Genomic DNA, 16,674 nt, shown 5'->3' with positions numbered 1-16,674 from the left:
TCAGACTTTCCACAATTTATTAATAGAGTATTACATACAGTATTTTATTCGAAACAGATCGATAACCACAAAACAGGAATTCCACATGTTCAACTAAACTGATTAAAGTTTATTTTCAGTGAAAGCTGTATATGAATGCTTGAGTCACTGTATTTATTGACATGATACCTTTTTGATTTATTAATTTATGATTTATTAACATCTGACTTCCCTGATAATCAAGGTCACGTAAATGTTGGCAGAAATTAAAGTTAAGAGTGCACAGATTTGTTTCGCACAAAAATAAAACTTAATAAACATAATGTTATGAGGAACAAGTGGCTTGATTCCTAAGTGTAATTAAAAAAAACCAACTACCTGAGAAGACACTGCAATCTCAGAGATATACAGTATATTATCATCAATGTAAAATCATTTTTAATCAAGTTACATGCAAAGGCACTTCTTTTTTTTATCCAGCATTTTGTCAACTCTAAAGTTTATAATGTCCGACCCGAATCCTTAACTTGGTAAAAGATAAAGTGTTGTCCCTTCACAGGTCTAACTCTGTTTGTGGGCGGCATTATGTCCTGATGCGTTTGGTTTGTTGATGAGCTCCTCGACTGCTCCCTCTGTTGTGTGCTAACCCACTGTGACACTGGTGTCCATTTTCATCAGTTGGCAGCTTGAGATAAAACCATGAAGAGATGAAGTTAAATTGAAAAATCAATTTAGTTGGATAGTAAAGAAAATGTTGATATCTGTTGTAGTTGTCCATTATACATTTGTATAGATAATTCATTTTAGGTATAAAGGGTATTTAAAAAAAAAAAAGCAGAGTCACACTTACCTTTCTTTTACTGCTGTCATTCTCTACGCTCAATGTATTGTGCAACTTCAAGCCCAATGCTTCTTCAAGCTCTGGAAACACAATAACACATACAATGAGAACTAGTTCAGCCCAAGTTGGCAACCATTACACACCTTGATCCTTTTAAATAATGCACAACCCTGAAAGATGACAGCGCCTTCCAGCGCCACCCTCCTAGACAACACCAGAGAAAAAAAATTGTAATGTGAGGGAACAAAGTAAAGTACCTGTGAGAATTTGGTCAATTTTCTCCACCACCAGGTCAGCATCCTCCGTAGTGAAGCACATGGGGGGCTTAAATTTGAGCACATTGCGATGAGGTCCGTCAGCACTGAGAAGGATGTCCTGTTCCTTTAGCCTGGGAGAAAATATTAATTACTCTCTCCACACTGTATCAATTTACACACTTAAACTAAGTGGATGAGTCATTTAAAAAGCTGTTGTCACAGCAGACATCCTGAACTCACATAACAGGAAAAGCACAGGTGGAACCAATGATTTTAACGATGGTTCTGCTTCATGCAAGTATCCATGAATCAATGACATTGAGCCAGATGTTTTTACGATTCCACTTTATTATCCCTCCATAAATTGATAAGCCTTTAGTGCACCAAAGCCGTCATAACACTGGTGGAACTTTTCATGGTTGCAGTTATCTCAGCAGACAACAGAGAATGTTGACATATAATGAATTGTATTACCATTATTAATACATCAGTCACTAATCTGAGTTCTCACACTTACCTATATATGACCTCTTGGGCTTCTGCTGTAGCAGGAGTGAGCTTCAACCTGTCCTTCACAAGCTCCATGCCAGCAAAGAGACCTCGACCCCTGCAGGACATGACGCAATTTGGTTTAGTCATCTCTGACCTCTGCTTAATTCTCAGAAGTGTTACAAGTTGACCATTAGGAGATTCTTTCACAGAAAGTTATTTGATCAGTTTTCTCTCCCAAAACATGTTTGGGATCACCAATAAGTTATAATCTACCACTTTTTCATCATAGTGACAGGGGAAGTTTTCAATAAGAGCTTGTTAGAACATAATGGCAGGTGGAAGTCCAACATTAAATAAATGTTGGTCCGGGGATTACAGAAACATAACATATATATTCTTGTATTACAAACTCCAGATTGATCATTTAGTCAGATATAATTCAGCAGTGTCCTGGATCAGCTGTTGCCCTGTCACATCCTGTAACATTGGGAGGTGTGTGTGCTTACCTGATATCACCAACCAGTGGATGCTTCTCTTTCTGCTTTTCCAGCAGATTGGTCAGGTATCTCCCCACACGCAGTGCATTACCCTGGAGATCCTCTTTCACAATCACGTCTAGGACGGCCATACCGATGGCACACGACACTGGGTTACCGCCAAACTGAGAAATTCAAAACCCACACACAGAGGAAAGATTACACCGCGGTTACACTCACACCACCTCGCAAATCAGCTGCTTGATCATCAGGAGAATCTGTATACTGAGGACAGAACCAGTCAGCATTGTTTATTTGGCAACACATTAAACTCTAGTACTTTCAGTATGTGACTGGAACAAATCCAAACTGCAGCAAACTGTCTGAAAATACATAACATTCTCTTACATTTGTGTTATTATCCAAACTATTCTTGTTTCACAGCAATAAATATAATCTGAGGCAGTCAGTGGAAAAAAAAAACAGAATGTTTCCTCATCATGTGGAAAACAGATGTGTTGTTACGCTTGGCATGTATATACAAGAACACCGTGTCAAGGACGAGGTCAGGTCCGTGCCATTTTGGGTCAACTTCAAGGAAAAAGCAAAGATCATGTAACGTGTTCTTTGCAATCTGCCTTTGTTTGTTTTTTTGTAGATCGAAATAAATAAATGACTTAAAACAATATATATATTTTTTTTTTTTCCAGAAGGAGGGTGCAAAATAAAATTGACTTTTTTATATTAGATCACACGTACAATTCTTCATTATGCTCTTACAGTATTGAAATACTCCATTCCAGATGACATGAAGGCCTCCGCCACCTCTTTGGTCGTGACCACACATGACATTGGGTGACCGTTCCCAATAGGCTTTCCCATTGTGACAATGTCAGGCACAAAATCCTCTCCCTGAAGCTGGAAGGCCCAGAAGTGGGTGCCAACACGCCCAAAGCCCACTTGGACTTCATCGGCGATGAAAAGGCCCCCTGCCTTGCGGACATGCCTGTAGAGGGGCAGGAATATCAATGAGCGTGGAGATAAACTCTAAGTAGTTACTCATTCTCTCAATAAGGCACAAACTCACAAAAGCAACAAGATACAAGAAAGATTTTTTTTGATACTGCAGCACTGTCTGCAGCACTGAGAGAATATTCTTAATAAACTCTCAAATATGCATTATGGTGCAGCTGCTATGTCTTTTTCTGGGTCTGTACTTGTTCATTGATTTAAAAAAGTTTTTGCAGCGTGTAAAGTATGTTAACAAAATTTTTAAAAGAAAGAAAGAAAGAAAAAAACAGTACGGAGCACACACATGAACTAATCTCTGCAGTAACTTGGGTACATACTGTGCCACTTGCTGGAAATAGCCCATCGGGGGAATGACCTGCCCACCACAGCTCTGCAATGACTCGGCAATAAAGGCGGCAATCTGTACAAAAGAAAACCATCGGGCCTATCAATCTAAAGCCAGACTGATAAACTGGAAAAGAGGAGGAGTTCTGGCGTCTTTGACCTGTCGATCTCCCTCTTTCCTGAGTGAGCTGGCACTTTTGAAGTTGATATTGCACAAACAAAGAAAGAGGCAATCATGTAACGTTTGGACAGAAATGAATGTTAATGTTCTGTAGGTCACTGTGGAGTAAAAAAATAAAAAATTAAAAAATGTTGGCTGTGTGTATTCACTTGAAAACAATTTTATAAGATCAGCAGGGTGCATCATTCAATCACATACATGTATCTCTCCAGAATCACATGGGTTTCCTCCTGTAGACGCATTTCTGCACAAACATCCATTAGAAACATTCTGTAAAATCCCTGGGCAGAAATCCCGTCCCTCTCGCCACTGGAATCAGGGTTGGCTTGAGCTTTTCAACATAGGATTAAGGGCCAACAACCTTGGACAATAAGATTCCCCTACACATGTTCTTGTGAAATGGAATTTGACCCTAAACGCCAGAGTGCTTGGCCTGAACCTGAGAAAAGGAAAGAAAAAGAAAAAAAATGGTAAATGTAATATGTATTCATAAAAAAAAAGGGGGTAATGTGTGCCATGTTGTTTTCATACTCAAGGAAATTTGACATTGCATAACACATTTTTTGTTATTCAGGGCCATGTCCTTGGAAAGAAAAAGAGCCATCATTTAAAAATGCAAAATCAAGCAAAAGCCATATTTCTGTAGTTATTTCTGCAGTGACTTCTGCAAACACAACAGTATCAAACACAAACTGTACCTTGCCTCCTTTTTCATGGACTCCGTGTATCATATCTTTGACTTCATCTGCATATGCTGTGGCAGGATCAGGGTGGTCCGCTCTGTATTTGCCTCTGTACACATCTGGACTGGGAGCCTGTGTAAGGGACGAGAGGTTGAAATGATTACTAAAGACGATTCACAGACAACAGCTGTGTCCTAATGTGTGTGTAGCACATTAAGAAATAAAAAAGAGGCAGATATATTATTAGGGAAGTTAAAGTATTCAGGCTACATCTGCTTAAAAGTTTGATGTCGTCGTGTTGATGGACACCCTTGTCCAAAAATGCAACACATAATAAAAATAGAGGAGCTCCTCAAGCTAGAAAAAAAATGAATGTTAATAAAGAATTAATAAAAGGGACAGTGCAGGACTACGAATTAACATCTTGAAAAACAACAACAAAAAGAGTGACATATGTGGTAAACAGGTATAACTGCCTGAGAGCTACAAAGTACATTTCTGAAAGCAAAGTGGGTGTGGTCTTAGCTCAGGCCACACCAATTTTTGAACTTTGACAATCTGTCAGTCTGTCCACACACACACACACACACACCTTGTAAGGTTCTCGAAACAGCAATTTTCCGAATGAAAACCCCATCTAAATTACACTTTATAATTATGTTGAGATTTTCCTTTTAGACTCTGCAATTTGAATCATAATATAATAGAAAATTCAACTTCAACTCTGTACTGATTGAAGGTTAATTTGTCTATAAGGTGAGTGAAAAGAGTAACTAAGTGTGCTTTTGGATGCCTTAGCGCGTCAGGCCCTTGAAAGAGAGCAAGTATTTTGTCTTAAGTTTATGCAAGTGGCTGACCAAGGGAACATCCTCCCTTTTTAAATGTCGGACGGTGAAATAAACCTATAATGGCAAGTATTCTTCAAGCCATTTACTTATGGAACCATTTCTTCTTAATTCCAGTGGCAGTATGACCCTCAGGTAACAAAGCATTAACAGCACTTGTTATTTTCCCCCACTCCGTGTCTAAACCAAGTCCCTTAATTCCACTGCTGAGGCTGTTAAAGTATATATTGTTCTTTTATGGATCTCCTAAAGCAGGATTATAATCTCAAAACTTGTAAAGCAGCACTTTTTAGTCTTTAGTGCCATTTTCATGAGTGCACACTTCCAGACATAGGGGGCAGGACACACAGCCTATGCCCAATGTCAGCTGGGATCTTGTTTTTCATGCTTCTGGTTCTTTTCTTATCCACACACCAGGACTTGTGTGTTGTCGTTGCTGTGTGTTTCTCAGTGTCGCTGGTTACTTGTTGATCGGAGCAGGAGGACGTTAAGGAATTGGAAGCAGCTGGACACCGTCCCCTGTTTGCCATCCTGGTAGTCTGTGAGCACCCTGTACCCCTTGCACCACCTTGAGCTATGTTGGACATTTCTATCTCTACCCTAGTTAACCTGGCAGTATGTTTTCCTGCCAGAATAATTTGTTAGAATTCAGATTTTCTTATATCTGTTAAACTAATTCAGCCTTTGTTTGAAAAACTCCTTTCTTGTATTTAAACCCTCCCGTGTGATTCCCTTCTTTGCTGTGGTTTTAGAGCCGGACCATAACAACCAAAGGAGTGATAGCCCAGTAGCCTGCCAAAGCCCGGTAGTGCAAGTTGAGTCATGGTGTTTTAATAGTGTGCAGGCAGGCAGATGGGGAAAGAAAAAGCACTCACCACATGGACTGATTGATTCCGCTCAGCATCAGACGGGTGGTGGAACTTATACGGACTGATGTCAATGAGCGATGAGACATGGCCATGATACGCACTGCAAACAAAGCAAACACATTCAGGCCACGGAACAAACCACACAAAATTCATGTTATTAATTTCACCTGCGTTGACAGGTCAAAATGGCTGTTGTGAAAAGGGCCTATGTTATTAGAGTGTGCAAAACATGGATAAGTGAAGACAGATCTGTTTTCACCACACAAAAGCATATCATTAAAAAAAAATACACTGAATAAAAGGACTTGTTATCATCTATAAGCATTCATTTTGCCCGCCTGGCACTGTACCAGGTGCTTGTGAACAATGACAAGGCAAAAACACTTACTTTTCCAGCGTGATGATATCTTTGTGGCCAGTGTACTGCCATGCTAGTCGAAGGGCCAGGTCATTGGCTTCAGATCTGAAGTTCAAAGGGGCAAGGGTTATTTTGAGTTACTCAGTCACCACAGAATACACAAGGGAAGCCATGGACGTCACAAGCAGGTAATGGAATGGCATATGAAGTGACACCTATTTATCAAATTTTGGTAGTAAAGTATAAGGCGTAATTATGCCTGTTAAGTATCTTAGTGAGATATTGAAGCTAGTTCTACCCTGAAACACATTTTTTCTTTACTTTGTTATGGTCAAAATATTTGTAACTACATTTACATAAATGTGTCGGCTCTAAAGGAACTGTAGACTGATTTGTACTAGAATGAATCCTGTTCTGGCACCTTTGCCTTACCCGTATGTTGCTGTTATCATAACATTTCATTTCAAAAGGCAAAAGTTTTTTTTACATTGAAAAGGGAATCACATTGCAAAAACAACTGCGACAGCTGGCGACCTGAGAGTAAATTCATGGCCTTCACACTGACTAGTTTTCTTCCACACTAAGGTTAAACATTTGTGGCCACACACACATTATATCCAAAATTACGGGCATTAAAATGCCATTATAAAAGCCTCAACTCTTGTGGGAAAGCATTCACTTTGATTCTGGAACCTGGCTGCAAGGTTTGGCTCCTATTCAACCACAAGAACCTGAGTGAGGTGTTCCCATTCATACCTATGTGTTAACAGGCTAGTCAGGTTCTTCCACACCAAACTCAGAAAACTACCTATGTTTCATGTTGACACTAGAAAAGGGTCCCCAAACTCTTGCCATAATGTTGGAAGCGCACTATCGTCTATAATGTTGCTGTATGTTGTGTTTTATCCCTAAAGTGAAACTACAGGCGCATGAACAATATATTATAGCTTATCTTTTTCCCTTTTCCACTTCAATGTACAATCTGTTTGCACAGGAGTGCACTTCTAACCCGTTACACAGGTGTTAGAAAACCCTTGTGATGATTACTTAAGATCTCTGTTTAGCCTGTTTTGTAACTGTCTCAAGGCACCTTATCCTTGACCAGATAATTCCTGTTCACGCTGCAGAGCTCCAGCAAGTGGTGTAAATAAGTAACCCTGCCAGACTGGTCCAGTTTGATGACTAGGGTTATCAGGGAGACTGTGTCAAGGCTGAGAAAGCTAGACATGGAATTATATTATGTTGTTGTTCTTTTGTTTCGGAATCCTACACATTCTATAGGAATGCTGACCTGAATTGTTCACATTTAACATATATTTTTTAGGTCAACTTATGTTGTTGAACGTAATTACCGTCCAGACGGGCAAGAGGCTGATCCAAAGAGAATTATCTGCCCTATTCTCTCACGTATGTTGTTCCTTCTTGATTACAGTTAATTGGTAGCCATAAATGTTTGAATTACACCCTTTTATCTTACAGAATCATAAACTCTCTCAGGCTACAGTTCAAGTAATTTAAGCTGACACGAGACAAGACATGAATAAATGATAATTGCATCCATCAATCAGTTTACCCACATACCCTGAGTTGACAAAGTAGCACACAGAGAGCTTGTCGGGCAGTGTGGCCTGCAGCCTCTGGGCATACAGTACAAGGTTGTCGTGCAAGAATCGTGAGTTGGTGTTGAGCAGTTCCATCTGCTGAGCTCCTGCCTTCACTACATCCGGGTGACAGTGGCCCACTGGGAAACGAAAGAAAGGATGCACAAAGGATCAGAACCGGTCCTCACATTCAGGACTAAAACACGCTTCGAACCATCTGACTGTAATTTGAGGTCAAAACATACCATGACAACTGATATTGAAGGGACATAATTGGAGGCCATAAGCTTTTAAATTAAAGAGCGGTGAATGAGGGAAGTCAGGAGACATCCTGTTATACATTCCTGTCTCTGCGAGTGGTGCAGCTTTAGTCACTCTAAATGAGGTGTATGTTACATGACAACTTCGTAGAGCAGATCAGTTGGTCAAGTCAGTCTGCTCATGCACTCTAGTGAAAAGCAGTCTTCAAATATAACTCCTCTAGCTTTGAAAGCACATTTGAATGCCACTTTGGACATAAAAGTGGTATAAAAACAGATCTGATTATATTTTGTGTGTGTTTGTGCGTGTGTTTACCGTGAGCCACATTGTTGATGCAATCCAGGTAGCTGCGTCCTTTTTCATCATACATGTACTGGCCTTTGGCTTTCACAATCTTGATAGGGTCATGGCTGAAGAAAATCTTACAAGATGGCCTGCAGAAGAGCTAATATTAACATTTTTTCCATACGTGCAAAATTTAAACTTCGCCTTGATTGAACAGGTTTTTATGTTGTACAGTGGTTAAGATAGTGTCATACTGTGCGTAATGGGCACAGCCGAAATACATATGCTGTTATAAAAATGCAATGCATACAAATGAAGTACTGCTACAATTATACATTACATTACATTATTACATTACAGTCATTTAGCAGACGCTTTTATCCAAAGCGACTTACAGGAAGTGTATTCAACATAGGTATTCAAGAGAACTACTAGTCACCAGAAGTCATAAGTGCATCTCCTTTCTTAAACAAGCATCTTAAAGCATAAACCAGAGCAAAAGTATAGTGCAGAGGCAAATTACTACGAAAACAATAATTGCAACAGACTAATACGAATATAATAAGTGCTACAAACTACTACGAATAGGATAAGTGCAGTAAACAAATACAAATTCAATAAGTGCAGCGAACTGATACGAATACAGTAAGTGCAACAACTAATACGAGTGCAATAAGTGCTACGAGGAAGGCTCAGGGTAGTACTTCTTGTACTTCTCTATACAACCTAATTAATAAATACAATTCATTTCTGAAATTTGTTTGGGGACAAAATCTTGATATTCCGGTTTTAAAAAAAAGTTAAAACTATTTAAAGCTGCAGTAACTAGACTGAAAAAAAAAAAAAAAGTTGTGAAGTCGTATGTATGGAAAGCTTTGTAGTGAAATGTAACTGTGAGATGTCAGTGATCTTACCCGACGTGCTTCTTCCTCAGGTCTATCGTCTTCTCCTTCCCAAGTATCTCCGCAGACATCCTGCTGTTGTCGAGCAATAGAGGACGATGCACTCTTTCCTCTGAAGATCAGCTACATCTGCTCGATCACAAACCACCCAGCTGTTCCGACAGCCCAGGGGCTGTGCTCACACACACACACACACACACACACACACACACACACACACACACACACACACACACACACACACACACACACACACACACACACACACACACACACACACACACACACACACACACACACACACACACACACACACACACACACACACACACGCAAAGGCAGAAAGAGACACGCTCACACCAGCCGCAGCTCGTGCAGCTCTCTCGTGGTGCTGCCACCTAGCAGCAGTTTTACACGAGCAGGTGCCTCGGGGGGGGGCAGTGACGTGTCGTTACCCCACTAGTATGATTTCAGGCTGTTTAAAAGAAACACCTGTTAAAAAGATAAGGATAGAGGCCTAGTGTATGTTTTCATATATTTCCATTTTATAATTATAACTATGATTACCTACGTGTGTTAAAAATTTTTTTTTCTGTCTGTAAATATTATATTTCAGTTATTGTGTTTTTCTACTGTTTTTATTGCTTATTTATAATACTTGTTTTTTTATTTCATTTTTTATTTTTATCTTGTCTTTCTTCTACTATGTCTCTTGTGTGCACTTTACTCTATGCTGCTGTAAGCCTGCAAAAGCCTGCTAATAAAGGATTATCTTATCTCTTATCTTATCTTATCTTATTTCAGAAGCAGATATTGTCCGTTTTACACTACTTTATTTATCAAATGAACCAGCTATACACTGTTTCTGTTTTCTGCCAATTAATACTTCTATTTCTGTACAATTTAGTGGGGCATATTGTACTTTTTTTTTTTAACCTCACAACATTGAGTTACGGCTTGTTTTATAAAAATATTTTACAACTAATTATCATTGGAAAAACGACGCAGTACAGTGCAGTACAGTTAATAGTTAAAATGAGCTCCACATTGACCAGTTCCATTATTTAAAACTTCTTCCACATTAAGGCACCAGTAATAATAATCCAATAACATAAAATGATAATATAACAGTGACAGGCGTTGTATTAGCATAGACAAAGGTGCATCTTTTCTGGTTATTATCTGCAATTCCTCGTATAGAGAACGTCATTATAATAATAGTAATTCAACTAAGACTATAGATAAAAAAAGCAAGTCTATTGTTTGATGTAATTGAAAGACTGTTTATTTGGCTCCAACAGCACAGTCATATGAAATGTCATCTTGAAATATAGTAGTGTGTGAACACAAGGGTCTTTAAAGAAATGTCAATCAAGTGGGTAAAAAAAAACACCAAGTAATACAAAAACTGAACAAATATCACAACCAAAAAATGCAGTTTTAACAGAAAGCCAATTAAGTAAAAATTTGCTTAGTCATTTTGCTCCTGCACCAGGACTGCATTTTATTTTGGAGAGTATGTGGCGATACACTTTTTCAGTAAGGCTGCGATGTATTGGAGGGTACAATCTGTAAGAGTTTATGATAAGAGACCAGTGTCTTTTAGAATAATACAGATGGATGTGACTTTTAATAATCCTACGAACATCTGAGAGGTTTTTAATGAGTCAACTGTGGCCCATTGGTGTATGCTACTTTTTCTTCTGAGGAAGACATGACTCAAAGAATTTCTGCAACAATGATACACACACACACACACACACAGATGTGGCTCATCTTTGAGTCATTTTGGAGCCCCTCCTCAGCTCCACTAATACTGACATGAAATAAATGTTTGTAATAATTTGGCACATCTGCAATCAGCAGAATAAACTACATTTGAATAGTTTACAAGGAAACACAACAATCCCACAAACAAACCATAAAAAAAAAATCAATAGTAAATTAGCTGCACATGCTAAAGGTACAGCATCTTGTGAGAACAAATACTGTAACAAAGGCTGGAAATAAAAACAAAATTAAAAAAAATAAAAACACATTGCAACAATTTAGTAGATATTAAGTACTGGAAATAACATTTTGAAACACACGTGAAGAGACAGAATTTGAGGAAATATTTAAACCAATCAAGAATTGAGATTTAATTAAAGGTCCATGTTTACATTTGTTTCTATGTCTGCTGGTAAATAAACCAGGTAGTGGTATAGAGGGTAGCATGAGTGAACAAATGGAGCTATTAGAAAATCACGATGATGTGATAGTTCAGCTGCATTTGATGCTACACACATTAACCAAAATATAAATTGCACTTCTTGTCAAATGAGCACACAGTTTAACAGTACATTACTAATCCACTATACATATATCAAACTACATTCAATGCAAAAAGAGAGAGAGAGAGACAGAGAGAGAGAGAAGAGGAAGCGTGAGAAAAAGTTGTGATATTTAACTTCACGCCGGTGCATTGGCTGGGCCTGTCAACACTCAGGCCACTTTATTGTATTCGTTAGCTGTTCGACACACAAAGTGAAATAAAAGTAGATGAACCACTGTAAGGCCTATAATCTGAATTAAATGCACAGTGAATACACACTGGTCTGTTTTTTGTTGTAAATGACCACCTCCCTTTAAACTGGTCCATTTCCATTAATGGACTGGTGTAAAGCAACTATAATGTAATGCCTAAGGATGATCCAAAATTCTTCATAATATCAAAAGAGACACAGCGGAAACTGACACCAAAAGCCAAAACAACTGTAAGGAATGCTGTTTGGAAACCAAAATGCCTTCATTTAGGAAATTATACAAAAATAAATAATAACCTGCAAGTAAAATATTGAGACAAATACACAAATATATGCACAGAAAAACGTAAAATAAAACCCCAACAACAATAAAGAAACCTGTTGTGTAGTTCTTGCCACTGGTAGAGCGCATCAACTGAGCTGTTGTTGAGCTGCTATCAGATAGCACCATTAAAATCTATACAGATGTGCATCCATTCTTTATAACGATGAGATGAACTGTACAATCAAACGGAAACCATATGGGAATAAATCCTCTTGAATCCACCTGTGGTTGCTGCCACATCACAACAAATTGTTGGTGTTTCACATCTGCGTTTACAGTAAATCATTCATGCATATTTGTAATGTTGAAGAAAAGAAATACTGCGAGTGTCACCTTTCATAGCACCTACTATGTCAGAAGGCAATTAGAAAATAAGAAATATGAAAAGATGAATGAACCATGTTGAAAAATAAATCTATTGCTCCATTTCTTGCTCCATCTGATACGGAATGTGACATAACTGGCCACCAGTTAGACTGTGGTGTATTATTGGAAGTTGACCAAATAACTGTCTAATTTAGCTTTTCTTGCACTTTAATACATGTTTTCCATATGATTTTAAGACAATACATGAGGTGTAAAAGAGCAGTGTAACGCAACTGAGATTGTTTCGGTTCAACATGATCAGCCTTAAATACAAGCAACAGTAAGTTCAGCTAAATCTGATTGTTGCTTAGTTCGAGCTAAATGAACCCCAAAGCCCAAACAATGCTCAATGCTTCTTTTACACTTGCCCAAATCAAAACTTGTTTTCAATATTTAAGAAAACCATATGTTATATATTGTGTTCATGCAGTGAATTGACAACACTGTACAACTAACCCATACAACAAGTCCAGAATGAACAAGTAGCATATTTGATACGATGCTGGATGTGTTTTGCGCAAACAATATGAGCTTCTTCAAAACCCATGATTAAGATCAGAGGCAGTCGGCGGATGCAGTCTTCATACTGCACGCTCAGGTCAAGCTGTAAAAATGATTCATATGAAAAACAGTGCGTGATGTGTGTCTTTTCGATGCTCTCATAACAACTTCTTTTTTTTTTTTTTTACCAAACATAGCTTACCCTCCTGAAATAAACACCATTCCAATACTTCAAAATATGATATAAAGTTGTACATTTCTGATAAAGGAATGAATAAAAGCTTGAGGCACCAAAGGCTATTATACACAAAACACAAACAATGTTAAAGAAAGAGAGCAAAAAAAGAAAAAAAGAAATAAACATGATTGCATTCTGTTAACGCTCTCAGTAGATCTCGAAGCGTTGCCTGTTTGGTGAGGCAGATGCTCCGGCTGATCTTCGTGGAGATCGATGAGAGTCTTAGCGACTCTCCTGCAGAATCCATTCCCCGGGGCCCCGAGGGGGTCCATAGCAGGCCTGTCCAATCTCAAATCCATGTGAGCCTGATTTGTTTTCCTATCAGTGCAAGGAGCCCGCTAAGTTCTCCCCTTCTTGTCCAGAGACATGTAGGTGTGGGAGGCGCCATACTGGTGATGATGATGCTGAGCCACATGAGTGCAACAGTGAAGAACCTGCTGATATCATACCCTCTGCAGGGATCACCACAATAAAGCAACAATAACCAACAGCTTTACTTTCTGGTTGACTTTCAGGCTACCAGCCATGGCGTGACTCCCTTGGGAAGATTAAAGGAAAGCAGAAATTACTAATTCAGAGCTCTGGGGTTGTTGTTGTTTTTTTATGTTAGTGTTGTTTTTCTTCTCTGCAGAAGCCATGACGCAACCACAAAACAGTGACATGTATGTACAATACATATAAATATAGTTTCAGTACTACTCATGCTTTTGCAGGGTCGGGGGTTGCAATGTTCTGTTTGGCACAGTTCTTTTTTTTTTTAGTCTTTTAGAAAATGGTGCTGCATGAATGGGCGGTGAGCTTGTTGAGACCAAACAACATAGAACACCTAGCGTTTGGTGTTAGAGAGCCAGTCCAGATCCCCCTCCTCCTCCACTTCCTCCTCCTTCCTCGTCTCCTTTCACCCTTTGTGAATCTGGCCGGGCCGTGAAGCTCCAGTCTGAGCCATGCAAAGACTACAGAGACAAGTTCTGCCGACAGCCAAGGATCTGAACTCCACCACGATGCGGATGTGAGAAAGCGGACACACGTCTTGTTTTTTTTTTCCCCACACGGTGATGTAAGTAGAAGCAGCTTTGAGTGTGAAACGCGGGACGGCTATCTCTTTTTTGTTTCATTGTACACATAGACTTCTTTTCTCTTAGACATTTTTTTTTTCCATTAAAAAAACTATAAATACCATAAAAGAAGCATTATTTACAAACTCCATGCGTTTCAGGTTAGAGTGATCACTGCAAGAAAAACACAGGAGAGAGAAGGACATGAAGATGGACATGTTTTCACATTGTTTCATGACTGAGTTGTACAATATGGTTTGACACAGTGACATTTTTCACACAACAGTCAAAGGTTGTTACGACTTATGTCACAGAAAACCCATGCAAACAGAGAGAAGCTGAAATCCACATGAAAAAAAATGAACTTACGAGTGAACAAAATATGAGGAGCATTTTCCATGTCAATTAAACAGTAAAAGAGTAATAGAATCACAGTCCAAAACTTTTGATGGCCCTTTCCAAACCTTTCCCATACACAGAGGTCTGAAAATCCTCATTTGACTGTAGCTGGACCTTGTATTTTGTTCACTCCGTTACTGAAATGTGTCATATGACTTAAATGTAGTCTTACCTTCTGCCAGCATCCAGGCATTGGTAATCCATCTGGGCCCTGTTTAGTAAAGAGTAACAGGGAAGAAAAAAAAACATGAGGACTGGAAGAGGAACGGGCGGTTTGGTGTTAACAGAAGCATCAAATCAATAAGCCCAAATCACACGTGGGAGATGCAGCAAGCACATTGAAATGAACTTCTTCACAGGCTGCTTACGTAACAGGAATTTAACCTACAGTTAATACTGAACTATCCCAGAGCTACAAACCTGTGAATATGACGCTGCTTTTTTGTAAGTCTCTACCATTCTCTATTCTAACAGACGTATTAAGAGACAACTGATCACATTGTCTTTTGGAAAATTTGACACCAAGTCTTAATCTTTGATGCAGATAACACATTTGTGATAAAATCATAATAAATATTGCATGTAATGACAACTGCAAAAGTGTATACTTATTCAAGCATATAAAACACAGCAAAATATAGCTCATGCACATCGAGATGTACATGATTCTGCCCTCTGATTTTATTATAGTTGCCCCACACTCGTGTTTCAAAATAACAGTGAGCTGGATTTGGGGACACTATGACAAAATCAGGGGATTCATCTTAAAATAAAGTTATTGCAGATGGTGTAAATGTAATTTAATGAGATGACATTTGTGGTATGGGATGTTTTCTTACCTACTATACCTAATTTCCTTGTCTGCAGAGAGTACAACATCACTATGGCCTTTAGTTAGTATACTTTAAACACTAAAAGTTCCACCCATAATGTTCGAGCTTCCATGCATTACACTTCATTGTTTCAGAAGCAGAAAGCATCATGAAAAGCATGACTTTCAAAAAGAAAATCCCATAGAAGAGGTCTGGAGCAATAATCAGTGTATTCTATTGTTGTTCCCTTGTCGTCATGGTCTGGCCCAATTGGTACAACTACAGGAAGGGGAAATGGGAGTTAACAGAGTAGAGGAGGGGTCAATGGGCACCAGTAAAGGAGTCGGTGTTAGCATCGGGTTAAAAGGTAACTAGTCCATTGAGGAATCAGCAGGAAGGAAATAGGATTTAAGCAGAACTTTTTTTTCCAGTTTTAATCAAGGGAATGGAAGGGTTCAGTTAGAAGGATATATTCAACTATTAATTATCTCAATAATCATATGTTTATTTTGTGTATTTCATTTGTAATGATGTGTTTTATCTAAAAGAGGCTGCTTGCTGTCAGGATGTTAGTATATGAAGAAAAATGTTGGTGTATGTTTGTTTTTTTAACAATTCAGAAATGGAAAATGTAGTTGTGATTAAAATAAGGTGTGTTCATGCCTATCAAGCTCTCAAATCATGCATGGGTTTGGTCTCCGCAACAGCTGAAGGTGAGCGGCATGCATGGGGTAAGAGGTGGAGGAAGAAGAGAAATACTGTACCAATTGGCATGGGGCATCCAGCCCGTCCAGACCTGGCTGACCTGGTTCCCCCTTTTCACCCTTAAATCCCCGGAAACCCTGTTTGCAAAGATGACCTAGGAGTGTTACTGGGAGAGAGGTGCATGACCCTTGACCCCTGTCATCCGTCCACTACGACGGACACAAAGGGGGAGGAGGAGCTGCCCTGTGAGCTTGCTGATACCACAATCCAGCCCAATTATATGTTTTTCAGCATTTAATGGCATGTTTTTGTGTCTGAATTGCAGAGTTACAGGAGAGTAATGGACTCTGTGTTTCAGGTTG

General features: G+C 39.0%; 1 protein-coding gene across 1 annotated transcript; it reads right to left on the bottom strand.

Annotated features, from left to right (window-relative positions):
* Positions 1 to 9,554, bottom strand: etnppl (ethanolamine-phosphate phospho-lyase). The gene is made up of 13 exons (XM_054601111.1): positions 9,399 to 9,554; positions 8,515 to 8,633; positions 7,919 to 8,078; positions 6,368 to 6,442; positions 5,986 to 6,079; positions 4,281 to 4,397; positions 3,395 to 3,477; positions 2,826 to 3,051; positions 2,076 to 2,230; positions 1,595 to 1,684; positions 1,078 to 1,208; positions 830 to 900; positions 1 to 664 (listed from the first exon to the last, which is right to left on the bottom strand). The coding sequence occupies exons 1-13, from the start codon at positions 9,455 to 9,457 to the stop codon at positions 563 to 565; spliced, it is 1,482 nt and encodes a 493-aa protein (XP_054457086.1). The 5' UTR covers positions 9,458 to 9,554; the 3' UTR covers positions 1 to 562.
* Between the last annotated feature and the right edge of the window lie 7,120 nt (positions 9,555 to 16,674).

This window comes from Anoplopoma fimbria, chromosome 7, assembly GCF_027596085.1.
Source record: "Anoplopoma fimbria isolate UVic2021 breed Golden Eagle Sablefish chromosome 7, Afim_UVic_2022, whole genome shotgun sequence".
Taxonomy (NCBI): Eukaryota; Metazoa; Chordata; class Actinopteri; order Perciformes; family Anoplopomatidae; genus Anoplopoma; species Anoplopoma fimbria.
Note: the sequence above shows the minus strand (reverse complement) of the source record. Positions and strands in the feature narration are given on the sequence as shown.

Coding starts and splice junctions, on each gene's coding strand:
- etnppl (XM_054601111.1), bottom strand. CDS start 9,457: ATGTCTGCGGAGATACTTGGGAAGGAGAAGACGATAGACCTGAGGAAG. Junction 3,052..3,394: donor TATTTCCAGCAAGTGGCACA/GTATGTACCCAA, acceptor GCCCCTCTACAG/GCATGTCCGCAAGGCAGGGG. Junction 1,685..2,075: donor CCACTGGTTGGTGATATCAG/GTAAGCACACAC, acceptor CATGTCCTGCAG/GGGTCGAGGTCTCTTTGCTG.